This window comes from Amphiura filiformis, chromosome 1 (assembly GCF_039555335.1).
Source record: "Amphiura filiformis chromosome 1, Afil_fr2py, whole genome shotgun sequence".
Lineage (NCBI taxonomy): Eukaryota > Metazoa > Echinodermata > Ophiuroidea > Amphilepidida > Amphiuridae > Amphiura > Amphiura filiformis.
Window position 1 is genome coordinate 81,804,260 of NC_092628.1, and position 14,903 is coordinate 81,819,162.

At 33.8% G+C, this 14,903-nt stretch overlaps 1 protein-coding gene across 1 annotated transcript in view; it reads right to left on the reverse strand.

Annotated features, from left to right (window-relative positions):
* The window catches only part of LOC140154593 (uncharacterized), a 28,351-nt gene extending 17,738 nt beyond the window's left edge, over window positions 1-10,613 (reverse strand). Inside the window, exons 1-2 of the mRNA XM_072177162.1 lie at window positions 10,435-10,613; window positions 8,007-8,123 (exon numbers count right to left, since the gene is read on the reverse strand). Coding sequence (XP_072033263.1) covers window positions 8,007-8,122 — 116 coding nt within the window. The 5' untranslated portion in view covers window position 8,123; window positions 10,435-10,613. The remainder of the gene's footprint in view (window positions 1-8,006; window positions 8,124-10,434) is intronic.
* Between the last annotated feature and the right edge of the window lie 4,290 nt (window positions 10,614-14,903).

Below are 14,903 nucleotides of genomic sequence, written 5' to 3' on the forward strand. Positions count from 1 at the left end.
ACCAACAGGAAATCAGTGTTTTTATTTTATTTCAACAGAATACAGCGTTTCCAACAAGATTACAAGCCTACTACACTTCTGGAAATGTTTTAAATTTATATAAATATGATGAAGTTTAAATTAATACCTTTTACAAATGGGACCAAGTTTCAAAAAGTGAGCCGAGGTGGGTTTTTTAAACTTGCTGATTTCTTTACGTTGTCAACGTTTTTGGTAGATTATAGTATACCATGAACACTTGAAATTTAATAAACAAACATTTACTTAATTTTGTTATGCAATATGGTATCAATGGTACGCCATTCGCATTGAAATCAAAATAAATCTGATGGCATACCATTGAAACCTTATGGACCCAATTATTGGATTCCTATCATGGAAGCCTCTGTAGTAGAAGTAGTAATGTTTAATTTGTATTTCATATCACAGCCCTAAGGCTGAATTACATGAAAACTTACAATTTTAAAACACATCAAAAATATATGATATACAACAATAAAAAAGTAATATTGCACTTGACACATTTCAAAACACAATTTATCACACAGTAGTAAATAGGTCATGTAAATAAAAATTATAAAAGGGATAAAATTTCATAAAAATCAACACAATGGTATATAAAAACAATGATAGGGGCTGCATGAATTAAGTTAGCAGGACAACCCTCGGCAGGTATTGGTAATATGAAAATAAACTAACTATTCAATAAACTAATAAGAAATGGGATGGGACTACCCTGGAAGGCAAAGTTCTGGCAAAAAGCTGGGACAATTTGTCAGCATTGCATAGGTTGTAACCTCTTTTGTTATGTTATCCACCACAAATGGCTGTAATGTTGGCATTTTTACTTTTTGGGTTATTAAACTGACAAATTCTCCTCAAAATAAGCTTTACAATGATATATTACATGTTCCTAAATTGCATGTTAGCAAGGTAGTAAAAAATCAGTAAGAGTTGGGAAATCAACTTTGTTGCCTATTATTTTTTAGAGGTTCAATTGGCCATATCTCAAAACAAGCTCTGCTGATATTTACAGCCCCCATTAGGCACCAGGAACAAATTTGTTCGATCTTTGGATCGACCATCGATGCATGTTAATAATGAATTATCAACTAATTAATCCGAATTAATGCTAAATTTATATTGGCCACTATCACTACATGTACAAATTACTATTTTAATAACAATTAACAATAGTAAATTAATTGATTTCATAAGTAACAAGGATCGACCAAGCATCGATGATCGATCGAAAGATCAAACTAATTTGTTTCTATTGCCTTAGTGGTGGATGCTCACATATTGAAAGCAACAAGTGCCGTGTTTATATTTCCACCTAGTTAAATATTATTTCCTTCATTATTGGAATAACATTGTTAATATATAGAAAGTTAAGTTAATGTTGTAGTTAACATATCATGTGCCGTGTTTATATTTCCATTGAGTTCAATATTATTTCCTTTATTATTGGAATAACATTGTTAATAAAAAGGAAGTAGCGTTAACCTTGTAGTTAACATACATTGTTATGTACACCACAATATATATATGAACAAAATAAACCTATGCAGACTGCAAAATAATTAAGGTACCAGTTATTTTCAACCTCGTATAATACGGTAGGTCCTCCCGTATATAATAAACAAAGACAGTCATGTCATAATCAGACCCAGCAACAAATAGCTGCATGTTTTAGCTCAGATTTAAGATCTCATTCGTTGAAATTTGTCAAGTGATAAAGACACAATCCGGAATCACAAGGAAGATGCAAATTCAAAAGTTGCCATTTGCTCTGCATGCTTTATTGATTTGTACACAAAGGGTTCTCGATGAAGAGAACTATACGCTGGCGAAGTTACGTAATAATCGGATTAACTACCATAGAAATAGGTGAAATTTTTGGATATACCGCGCTGCACTGATACGTTCACGCGGTACCTCTTCATTGAACCATATCATGCTGATTACTTGCACCTGTAAGATTAGTATCTTTGAAAAGACCAGTATTGTATTCAATCTATGATTGCAGACATACACAGGTGATGAGTGTAACCTGCTTGTAGTGCAGCGCGATATGTTCAAAATTGTTTTCACCTATTGCTATGGTAATTAATCCAAATAATTACATAACTTCGCCAGCGTATTGCCATGCTTTCCATTGATTAGAACATTGAAATGCAACTATTGATTTTGTTTCTTCCGTGGATTTTTGATCACCATTTCTTTAATTCTCAACCAATTTCAACAAATGAGGTCTTAAAATCAGAGCTAAAGGGTATAAGTATTGGCTGCTGGTTTTTATTTTGACATATTTGTTTTTGTTTAGGATATACAGGGGTGAACATAACTGGTACACTCATTATTTTGCTGGCTGTATACAAGCAGTTATATTACATAATTTGTCATTTCAAAAGACCACAGATTACAAAAGAAGTATCAATATAAACCTAAGCAAATATTACAAGTTTGCTAACTATAAATATCACTTTTTCATATACTAAATATCAGGCCTTTTAACGAGTGTTTACATTTTGTTTATGTTATAATAACTGAGCATTGCAATGTTTGATGCAAAATTTTAAATGACAAATTTCTTTACCCATAATTCCTTGTGTGAAATGCTTTTTGTAATATTTCTGCGATTTTAGCTTGAAAACTAGCAGTGTTACTGTTTATAATTATAGACCGGGTATTCATTTTATTTCTAAACAAATAGATTATAACACTATCAGGCCCGTAACCAGGATTTATTTTGGTGAGGCTGATTTTGAAAAAGTGGACCTTTTTTTTCAAAATTTGGACCTTCTTTTTTGACCAAAAGGCATAAAAAAAACTATTTTTTGGTAACAAAAAATTTTTGTTTGGGGGAGGGGTTAGGGCCTGAACACCATTGTTAGAAATTAATATTGAGGCCTATAATTTGTTACCATTCGCTCAAGCCACTCGATGATTTAGCCTGCTTACAGGCCCAATCACAGCAAACATAAAACATTTTAAACAGGTTATATTTTGGATTTTTTTGTTTTGGTAAAAACTTTTAATAACATTAAATGTCACATTATATAAAGGTCATAAAAACATTTTAAAATGTTATGTATGTAAACACATAGATTTCTCCGTAGTCCACTTGCCAATTGTGCTTCTGGCTATTACATTTAAGCTTAAAACTCTGATTCAATTATTTGTGCACAATTGATAGATTTTCACATCTGATATTTTCAGTCACCGTACTCCCTCTGTTTGTTAGCTTCCCAAGTACAGTGGACTACTGACTTTGGATTGCGGATAACATTTTTAACACGGGACTCGGGACACGGGAGAGATAGGCCAATTTCTGGCCTAACTAAAATTGGTCATGATGTAATGCATCTTTAAATGAATCTGGCTTGTGATTGGTCCCCCAGATATCGTTATTGTTTAAATCCTCCCGACACGCACCATTTCCATTAACTATACATGGTACACAACTATCTATGGAATGCGGCGCTTTTGTGCTAGTGCGTATTGTACCACCATCCCAACCACCATGCTTAGTCTTGTGGTTAGATTTGATAGATAAACAAGTATGATTGACAGTGTGTTTTAGAGAACGAAGTTCCGGGGTAAAGTTCTGCTTAAAAGTGAAAGTCCATATTCGATTTTTAACTCTAAAATTAGAATTGTTCAGTATTGAAGTGCCATTGTAGTTATGCCATTATGATATGTTGCATTCAATAATATAAGCCTACATATACTTTACTTTTACTGTCACAAATATAATTATATAAACTTTTTCATAACCATTTTATACTAGTATTTTGATGTAATAAATATCAGTATAATTTTGAGTTCAACTGAATGCGTTCATCATGATTAATAACACATTTTTATTTATCAAAAATCGACTATGGCATAGTTTTCAAAATGTTATTGTAAAATATTGTTTGCCAGCATTTTTTGCCAAATATTTTCTCAACACTCAAATAACATTATGTTAGAATATTTGCAGAAAGTTGGCAAAAATGTTTTTGAATGTTATGAAAACGTTTTATACCCTTTATATACCCTTTATATAACCCAACATTTAAACGTTTTCTGGCAACCTTTTCTAACCTTGGTGAATGATGTCGAAAACGTTTTGTGTTTGCTGGGATGCTATGGGTTTGCCCTCTATTTTGCACATAGCCCTAATTACTTAGACTTCCCAGCTTAGTCTTAGCAATAGTTGAATTAGAATTATATCACACATTTGAATATTCCTAAGGATTTCTCTTTCTCTGTCGTAACAATTACACTAATTATCTTTCCTTTCCTTTTTTTTCTTGTTCACTCTTTTTGTGTGACTAGCCAAAGCCAAAATAGTGATACCCGCTACCCACTACCCACCTCCATAACTGCAACCAACCTTAAAATGATACTTCAGTTGCTGAGGTTCTTCCAAATGCAAAAGTATAGCAGTTATCATGCTAAAAATTTATAATAAGAAACCAAAATCAATTTTTTTACACACCGATTTGTTTTTTTATTTCTGGCCAAATTTTTAATGAATGTTGAAATGTATGAATATTCAAAATTTGTACATTTTAAATGAATATACAATTATGTTATAAATATTCGTATTTTATATGACTATTTTTTAATGAATATTTTCAGAGGTACATGCTGTTACAAACCCTAACCCTAAAACATCCCCTGGTGCTAATTATTTACATCATGATGTCGATTTCATTAATTTGGTCAAAAAGAAAATCCAGGATTTTAAAGACATTCACAAAAATTCTGACTGTAACCCAAATGTTCTTTGGGACTCTTTAAAATGTACTATTGCTGGTGTATGTATTGAATATTGTGTAAGGAAAAAAAAGGAAAGAAAAGGTGCTAAAACAAAATTGATGGATGATATTGAAAAGGTTAAAATTCAGATTAATAACAACCCATCCAACGAATCATTAGTTTCTCAGTTGGAAACTTTGGAAACAGAATTAAACAAAATCTTAGATTTTGAAACAAGAGGTTTGATCATTCGTTCAAGAACTAGATGGATGGAGGAAGGCGAAAAAAGTTCAAAATATTTTTGTAACTTGGAAAAAAGGTCATGTGAAAAGAAATGTATTTATAAGCTTGGTGATGATAATGGTGACATTGTTTCTATTCAATCTGACATTATTAAAGAAATTCACCACTTTTATCATAAATTGTACTCTGTTAAAACTGTTACTGACAACGATGCTATTGAGGAATTCCTTTCGAGTATTGACATCCCTAAATTGAGCGCCGAATCAAAGGAAATTCTTGATCGTCCAATTTCAAAGAAAGAATTGTATGACTCCTTCTTTCATTGAAACAGAATAAAACACCGGAATGGATGGGTTTCGGTTGAGTTTTATATTGTTTTTGGCAAGATATTTCAGACATGTTGTTTAACTCTTACAAATTCTCAATTGAAAATGGTTTTATGTCAATGTCTCAAAGAAATGGTATTATAACATTATTGCCTAAGAAAGATAAAGACATCTTGTATATTAAGAATTATAGACCAATTTCTTTACTGACAGTTGATTATAAAATTTTTGCTAAAGTGTTGGCCACTCGGTTGAAGAAATGTATTCATAACCTTATTCATTCTGATCAATCTGGTTTTCTTAAAGGAAGGAATATTGGTAATAATGTTCGTTTAATTTTAGATATTATTGATTATACCGATGCGAATGAAATTCCTGGTGCTATTTTGCTCCTTGATATTGAAAAGGCCTTTGACAGTGTTAGTCATGATTTTTTATTACACGTCCTGAAACATTTTAATTTTGGGGAGCAATTTATTTCCTGGGTTGAAACTATTTATTCTTGTAGAAAGAGCTATGTTATCAATAATGGATTCTTAACTGAATCAATCGATATGGTAAAAGGAATTTTCCAAGGCTGCCCAGTCTCACCATATTTATTTTTATTAATTATTGAAACGATGGCTATTGCAGTGCGTCAAAATAACAATATTAAAGGTTTTCCTATTGGTGATGATGAGTTGAAAATTTCTCTTTTAGCTGACGACTCAACATGTTTTTTGGATGGGTCTCAAGATTCTTTTGATAACCTTTTTGCTACTTTGAATAAATTTGCAAATTGTTCTGGTTGTAAAATTAACCTTTCTAAATCTGAGGCTATTTGGGTTGGATCCAAAAAGGGTCTTCAAATTTTCCTTTTAGCGAGCAGGGTCTTACTTGGAAGAGAAATCAATTTAAAACTTTGGGTATAGAGTTTTCTCTTAATTCCCGATCTACAAGTACTTGTATGTTTGATCTTAATTATAAAGTTAAGTTAAAGCAAATTCAAGGGATCTTGAACTGTTGGCGTGCAAGAAATCTTTCTATGATCGGGAAAATATGTGTCATAAAAACTCTTCTCTTACCTCAGCTTCTCTATTTATTTACGGTTTTATGTATTAGGATCCCTAAACATTATTTCAAAGAACTTGATAAGATGTTTTATAAATTTATTTGGAATGGTGGTAATGATAGAGTGAAAAGAGTTTATCTTTGTAATAATTTTGATTATTGTGGTCTTCGTATGATTGACCCATACAATTTCTGTTTGGCACAAAAAATGGCTTGGGTTAAATTACTTCTTGATAATGATTTTAATAATTTTTGGAAAAAATTGAGCTCACAAAATGGATCAGCAGTATGGTGATTTATTATGGAAATCATATGCTCCTGAGAGTCTCCTTAATAAACTTGATTGTACTCAATTAGCTGACTCTCTCAGGACTTGGTATGTTTATCGTGACAGGGCCTGTCAACAAACTTATAATAAGAATTTTTCTGACATGGGTTTTAATCAATGTCTTTGGTACAATAGAAATATTAGGTCCAAGACCAAGAAGTATTTTTGTTATGATGAGTGGTGTGACATGGGTATTGTGTATATTAACGACTTTTTAGATCCTCACTTACCAGGTAGTAAATTGTTTGAAGAATTGGTTTTGGACTTGATATTTCAAATCAAGACAGAAGGAAATATAATTTTCTCATGAAATGTATTCCCAGTTAAATGGCTTCGGGGTTCAAATGCTGATAATGTTAACATCTTTGATGATATTATTTCTGGTCTTCTTCAGGCTCAAAAGGTTCCAAGGTTTTCTTATTCTATTTTGACAGGCACTATAATGCCACAGAGTCGTATTGATTTTTGGGAAACTGTTGTTGAAAAAGATTCTGATGATAATGGCCATGAAGAAACGGACTGGGAAGAAATTCATTTACGTAACTTTAAATGTTCTATCGATACAAGGCTCCGTTCCTTTTATTTCAAAGTTTTCCATAAGGCAATTGCTTTTAATGATTTTTATTCAAAATTAAGCGGAAAGATTCCCCACTTTGTGATTTTTGTGATAAATTTCCTGAATCAATCATTCACATCTTTTGTGAATGTGAGCATGTTAAACCTATTTGGGATAACTTTGTTCAAATTATTCAAGATAAACACGATATTGATTTTTCCATTTCAAATTTTGATATGATCTTTGGGATTAGTAAAGATAATTTCATTACATACTTAATTTTATGTATAAAATATTATATTTATGTTTGCAAATTTCAAAAAAGAAGCTTAATTTTTTGAGCTGTAAGGCTTTTATTAAAAACAACAGAGAAACCGAGTATTTTATTGCCAAAAAAGGGAAAACTTTCTGCCCATTTCAAAAAATGGAGGTTTGATTTTTAATTTTTTTTTTTTTTCCACGCATGTAAGTACATGTACTGTATCTTATTTGATTTTTAAAGACTGGTTTTCAGATAACATGATTTTTTGAGTATGCTCTTGTATTTTGTTTAAGTTTAAAATGTAGTAACACTTTGTAATTAATGCTGCGTTTGTAATTCTTTGTGATTTTTTGTGATTTTTCTTAATTGTTCTTTTGTATATAAAAACAAAAAATAAAAGCACTGGCACCGAAGTATGTGCTCAGTGGAAAAGAGAAAAAAAACATCCCCTGGTGCGGTTGCCATGTGCCTATATTATAAATGACTTACTGTTGATAGCTGGGTGTGATATTCACCACAAATATTGTAAGAAATAACACAATCATGTAATGGTTGGTGTTAACTCCCATCATTCCGCTGTCATTCATTACTGGACAAAGTGCCATTCTAGAAAGAAAAAAAGGTGAAAATTAGAATTAGTTGGTTTTAGATAATTAAAAAATACAGAAAATAAATCACATAGAAATAATTGGTTGCTAGTGAATGTAAATATGCCATCTATCCAGTGGTGTAGCCAGGGGCAAGGGGCGTAGTTGACCCAGCATTGTCAGTCCGGGAGGGGGGGGGGGGCATCAGTATTGTCTCTTTTCTCCCTTGCTTCTTGTATCCATTTTGCACTCTTCTGTCTCCGGGGGGAGGGCAGGGTGCCCCCTACTGGCTACACTACTGCCTGTCTGTCGGATGCTGGTGCCAGAAAGTTTAAATTTTGGGCCTTTTTGGACCATTTTTTCTAATTGCTTCCCCGGAAAGTACTCTTGCACCCCTCCCCTTGGCCTAAGTTAGGTCCCTTGGAAAAGATTCTGGCTATGCCACTGCATCCACCTGAAATATACCCTTTTCTACTCTCTCAGTTCAGATATAAAACCCTATGTTCACTACAAGTTACATTCACCATTATTATGTTTAGGCGCACTTTGTTGATTGTCACTGAAAAATTCACATGTTTTCTTCATTACTAGTAATGCTATACTATAGGCATAGGCCTATATGTAACACAACCTCCTGAATGCTGCCATTGTATGTATCCCCATTGCTGTGGTCTTTCCTACAAAAATTATTAGTAACACAAAATCCCCTTGCAACCATTTGGCTTTGTTAAAAACTGTATAATCCATATTGTGTGTAAATTTGTGCTGATATGACACCACAAGTGTCAAGGGAATGAGAGATAACATGATACATCAGCACTTCTATATACAATATTTTATTTTGAAATAAGATATGTATACTTATGTCATGTGAAGTCAGAATGTGCATACTACATTTTAGTTTGTTTTAAAACACAAAATCTATTTTGCCAAAAGGTGAAAATATTACAGATTATATGCAACTTCAAGTAATGTTGAGAGTTCAAAAACCTAGATATCATATTATAATCACCGCTGTTTTCTGAGATTCAGGGAGAGTCTTGATGACAGATCATTTGCCAAATAAAAGAACAATCATCAAGTGAAAAAGGGTGGTGGTAGGAATGGGACTGTTCTCTGATTGTGTTATGTACCCTATTCTCAGTTTGTCAAGCCACAGATTATGCTTATATAATCTGTGGTCAAGCTGCCATTCATGATAGAGGGGTCAATTTTAAAACTAAAGCAACCATTTTGTGGTCCAGGCATGGCCTCCAGTTTGTGAAACCTATTTTAGAAGTTTAAGTCCTACCTTCATAATATCAGGTTTGTAGGTGATCAATGCTGAAGAGTGGCTCATGGAGCAATCAGAAGACTTCCGGCAGTGACTATGTTCAAGAGTGAGATAGAAAGAATGTAGCTAGTACTCTTTCAAGTACCGGTACCTTGTTCTATAAACTTATTATAAACTTATTGACCGCCCCTCATAAGTATAACATGGATTAAAACATGGGATGCAGTGGTATATAATATAGCCAGGAGGCGGGGGGAATAAAATAGGGGGTCAAAGAGTAGTGTCCTTAAAAGGGCTTAAAATGGGACAAAAATTGACAAATGGGGATGAAAATTTGAGTTTGCCCCTCGTACCAAAATCCTGGCTACACTACATGTACTAATGGGATGTTTGAAAGTGAGTGCAACTTGGTCCAGAAAATACAACTGGGTGCAGAAAGTGAGTTGTCCCAACACACCAAATTTATACCATAGGCCTACATATTTATAATTATAGACTGGGTATAAATATGAAAATCAGTATCTACTTTACTCCTGTAAGTACATGCATGGGGTCCTGGAGTGGGGTCAACTAGTGATCCCAAAATGGTTCATTTGCTCTGTTGGATTTCATCCAGAAATTCACGTTACCATGCATTTATTACATTTAGCATAAACCCGGGCAATATGTAGTAAGCCAAGCAAAACCGAGTCCCTCCATTGCCTCCCCCGCACCCTGAGACTGAAGGGAGAGGGGTGTTCTTGGCTGGACTTCTATAATGTATTAAAGTCCATTTTGTATACCATCACTACGTACATTAGGTCTATAACGACTAGTATATATGGGTCACATCGTCCAACGACTTTTCTTTTCAGCCAGGGGCTGTATGATGCATTGATATGCATGGTAGATGTAATGGTTTCGGTATGACTCAGTCTGTCGAAAAGATGTTGTGCGGTATAGAGGCATGATAGGACCTACTGTATGTTTAATACTACGTTACGTTCTGATATTTACGTTGCATCTGCAGTTATAATTCCTTTTGCTATTATAATAATTTCAATCGTTCTTTCCTTACCTTTAATACGTCCGTAATAATCAACCAATAGTGAATCTCGGCCATCAATCTTGTTACTCTGAATAGCCCTATCACCGTATACGGTAATTCATCTTTGTAGGTTGTTCATTTCTGAATGCCGGAGGTGACTATGAGCTTCTGTGTACACAGTGAGATAGCTGCACTTGTAGAGAAGTGTGAACAGCTTCCGTCATCTTCCGGGTTTCCGGAAAATAAAAACAAAACTCGTATAAAGTGCATAGGCCTGAATAAACTTGAACAAGAACATCCAAATTTGTGGGTTTGGATTTTATAGTGCTCTTTTAGCCCATAAAACAAACAAATGACTAACCTATGAAATGATAATACTTTTATATGTAAAACCAGACAAAAAAAATAGGGCCTAGATAAAATTATAGGCCTAAATAATGAAAATTTAGTGACAAACATATAGGCTCTTTAATACCGGGGCCTAAACCCGGGGGCCTAAAGCTTAGATCTAGGTGTATTAAAAAGATTTATATAGTTGTTTTAAACAGGGTGTGACCGTGTGAGAGGCCACAGACCAAAAAAGAGCTAGGAACATTACTTAAAACTCTGAAAAACAACATAAAATCAGCGTAAAAACGCCAATGGGCTGAAAATACGGAAATTTTGGCAAAAATCAGCTGAAAAGAGGAAATCACACGGTCACACCCCTGTTTAAAACACTATACAGCCCGAAACAAAGTGTTTTCTTTCTTATCCCCAGTCTGTTGAAACTTCGGAGTGAAGAAAACTGAGGGCTCTCGATGCTTTTAATCATAAGCCTGTAAAACCTTCATACGATGTTTGTATAGCTTTTATTTTGGAGCTTACAGCTTTGATAAGGCAAAAAAAAACAAAAAACAAAACAACATTTTCGCTGCAAATTGGAATGGGAATTTACAGTGGGTTTGTCCGACACAAAAAAATATTTCCTCATATTCAAGAATATTTAAGACCCCCCTTTCAACCTGCAGTAGTTTACTATGCTCGTTTGTTGTAAATGTTTACTCCAGTAGTATTTTATAATTACTAATTTTGCCATTTTTCCGGGGTATTTTCTCTTTTTTTTCTTTGTAAAAAAATTCAAATTCGCACAATAAGCCGTCAAAAACGAAATGCGCGCGCTACAGGAAACAAACTTTTTTTTCCCTAATAGAAGAGGAAGCTGTCCCTATGTGAAAAGTCTTGCCCCCATCCTCTTGGGATGCTGGCAGCCCTGATAGTTAAGATTTTAAAGCCTTTTTTGTATTTTTTGCATGCCAATCTGTTTTTATTTGCAATTCCTATTTGTTAAACTTTTTTTTTTCTCATTCTGCACTAGACTATGCCATAGTCTATTTTTGATAAATAAAAGCATGTTATTAATGTTAATCATGATGAAAGCATTCAGTTGAACTCGAAATTATACTGATATTTATTACATCAAAATATATACTAGTGTAAAAGAATGGGGGTCCGAAAAAAATAAGGAGGCGTGGGCCGGGATTTTTAAGTCCCTCTATAAATTGGCTAGTTTTAGAGTGGTTTTACACCAAAACATTTTCGTGCACATAAACAAATAAACAAAGATAAATCCAAAATGCAAACAGAGTCATCTGAAGTGAAATTTTGATCACTTCAAAGCTGCAAACATATTTTTGAACCGACATTAAGATAAACAAACAAAACAAACTTTTTCTTCCCACAAACAAAACGAAAGTATATATCCCAAGTTCATATCAACAATAAAAGCAATTTATAGTCCGGTTTTTCAGTCAAAAGTCAGTATAAAAATGAATTCTGTAATTTTATAGTTCAGCATGTTATCTCTGGCATATATTTATAGTGGCGAAGATGAAAATCGTGAAACAAATGTCCTCCAGACCGGAATAGAGTTTTTAGATTCTGATGATACACGTTGTGGTTCAGGTTCACGATGATAGTCATTTGCCTTAGAAGAAATATAATTGCACGGAGTACGACAGGATCGAGATGGGCATCCCAGATGGTGGAGTTGATATGTCCAAATTCAGTTGTTGTGATGAATCCATGGGCCTACACTTGTCTACAGCTGGGGTGGGTGAAGTGCTTACATGTAGAACTTCAACTGGTGAACTTGATATTGAGAGTTGTATATTTTTGCACACTGATGATCCATTTAGATTTAGGGGAATTGTTTTGGCATGTTTAGTGGGTAATTTACTACCAGTGACACAATTGCCATCACATCCAGTTATATTTACTGCTTCTGAAGTCCTTCCTGAAACACTGATAATGTCAAAGACAATAATTTCACCTTGTCCAACACTGGCACGCTTGTGTCTAGGGTTCGGTTTAGCAATTCCTGATTTATGAATAAAAATGTCTTCTGCATTGTCTGTTCTGGTAACAAATCCGTACCCTTTAGTCACGTTAAACCATTTCACAGTTCCCTCAACATTTGTTGCAATTATTGGTACAGGTGTATTATCAGGTGAGGTAGAAACATTTGAAGTCGAAGAAACATTCACTGTCTTTGGATTCTTGCATTTGCAAGGCTGCTGATGCACAAGTTTATTTTCCAGTTCTTTAACTTTGCTTTCCAATTGCTGCAATCTCTTTAATAAAGTCTCCATTGTAAAAACTGATGGTGATATAAAACGATACACTTGGTGATAAAATGAAGAATAATACAGATGACACAGAGCTATTTGTTGACAACAATATATTTATTTCATATGAAAAGTCCTAAAGCAAAATGGTGGAGGTGGTCTAGCAAGGAACTGGCATGTTGGAGACCAGAGCTAGACTGACAAACATACCAGGTCAAAAACAATAGGTAGCATTATGCTAATTTATATACTCTCTACTACGAATTTAATTATCACCAAAACACACAATAACCATAAGCCCTGAGGGGTGTTTCCATAACCTGACCACCTTTTCTGACTACCTTTTCTGACTACCTTTTCTGACCAGCTTTTACAGTGAGCCCTGTGATATTTGATGCTCACCACAATGGCCTTATCCCAATGCCATATTCCAATAACATTAACCAAACAATCATAGTGCAAAATTTGACCTCAAGTTGCAGAGTATGAGGTTTTTGTACCCCAATTTCCAAAGGTCATTCAATGAATGTACAAATGTATTGGAGTTAAAGAACTGTGCACTAATAGATGAGAATGTTTTGGATCCTAGTGTTTTACGCCATAATCATAGACGGTCATGCTGGGTGATAATTAGCAAGGTTTTCTCTGGGACTTGTTAATAGATAAACAACATTTTTAAGGGTACATGGTTGTTATTTCTTTCTCACTTTAGATTATTTATTTGTACCTTTTGCTTGTCGAGTATTTTGTTTTGTTTAATACAGTTTTGTTTGTATATTTAATGTCTTGGATGCACCATCGGATCGAGTGACACTGATGTAAAAACAATTTTCAAATAAAAACTTGAAACTTAAAAACTACAACACTTTCATGGTAAATGAAATTATTTAAAACAAATAAAATAAAATTTTGCACGCACATCCAATTTTCCTGACTTCATTCGAACGAGTGCTCCCTAGTGTTTACCCTCAGCACTTCCCTGTTCTGACTTTGTCTGTCTGATGGACAATTAAGGGTATACGATGTATTGTTGGTCGAAGCAGCAGAAAACAAAGTAGTTCACAGCACCTTGCAAATGGTAGTGAGTTTTAGCAAAAATTGCATTGCTCAATAAGCCCAATCGGCATTGGAAGTTTGCAATGCATTTGCAGTTTTGGGACACTTTGTCCTTTGACCTATCGGGAAAATTCAGAAAAATTGGGGTTTTGAGCGTACAAAATATAACTTAAAACGTGTTACTAGAATAAAAACAAACCCAAAAATTTGATTATTGTATAAATTAATTATTTTATTATTTATAATGATAACATATTACAATAATAAATTAATGATTACAGCAATTTTCCAGATATGTCAGAGGTCAAAGTGTCCCAAAAACCTGAAAGTTATGGCGATTGGGCTTATTCATAGCAAGCGTGTAGAATAATTCAAATATCACAGATATACTTTTGTAGGTCCTGTGGTTCTTGAGTTATGTTGTAGAGAGGGCTGAAACAACAACACTTTTGTAAAACGTACATAACTCATTAACAATAAATTAAGCAAGTTTTCCAAAGTATATGATTTGTATAATGAACTTCTGCAAAACACCAATGTGTTATTTTTCAATAATATATTGATTCAGATAAATGAAAATCTGCTTCGACCAACAATACCTCGTATACCCTTAAACCCATATTCACATTCATGCTGCACCCTTAATATTATCAGGGCATGTTTGACCATAGGCCTGAATGTGACCTTGTGAAGTGGTAATAGTGTTTACTCTATCGATTATTGACCCAGCACCTGAAATGATAGCTGTCTCCTCTCTAAACTGAGAAGTTAACTGCCCTGTGAAAAACCATGGAAGTATGGAAAAACAAAACAAATTTCACTTAATAATTTCAATTT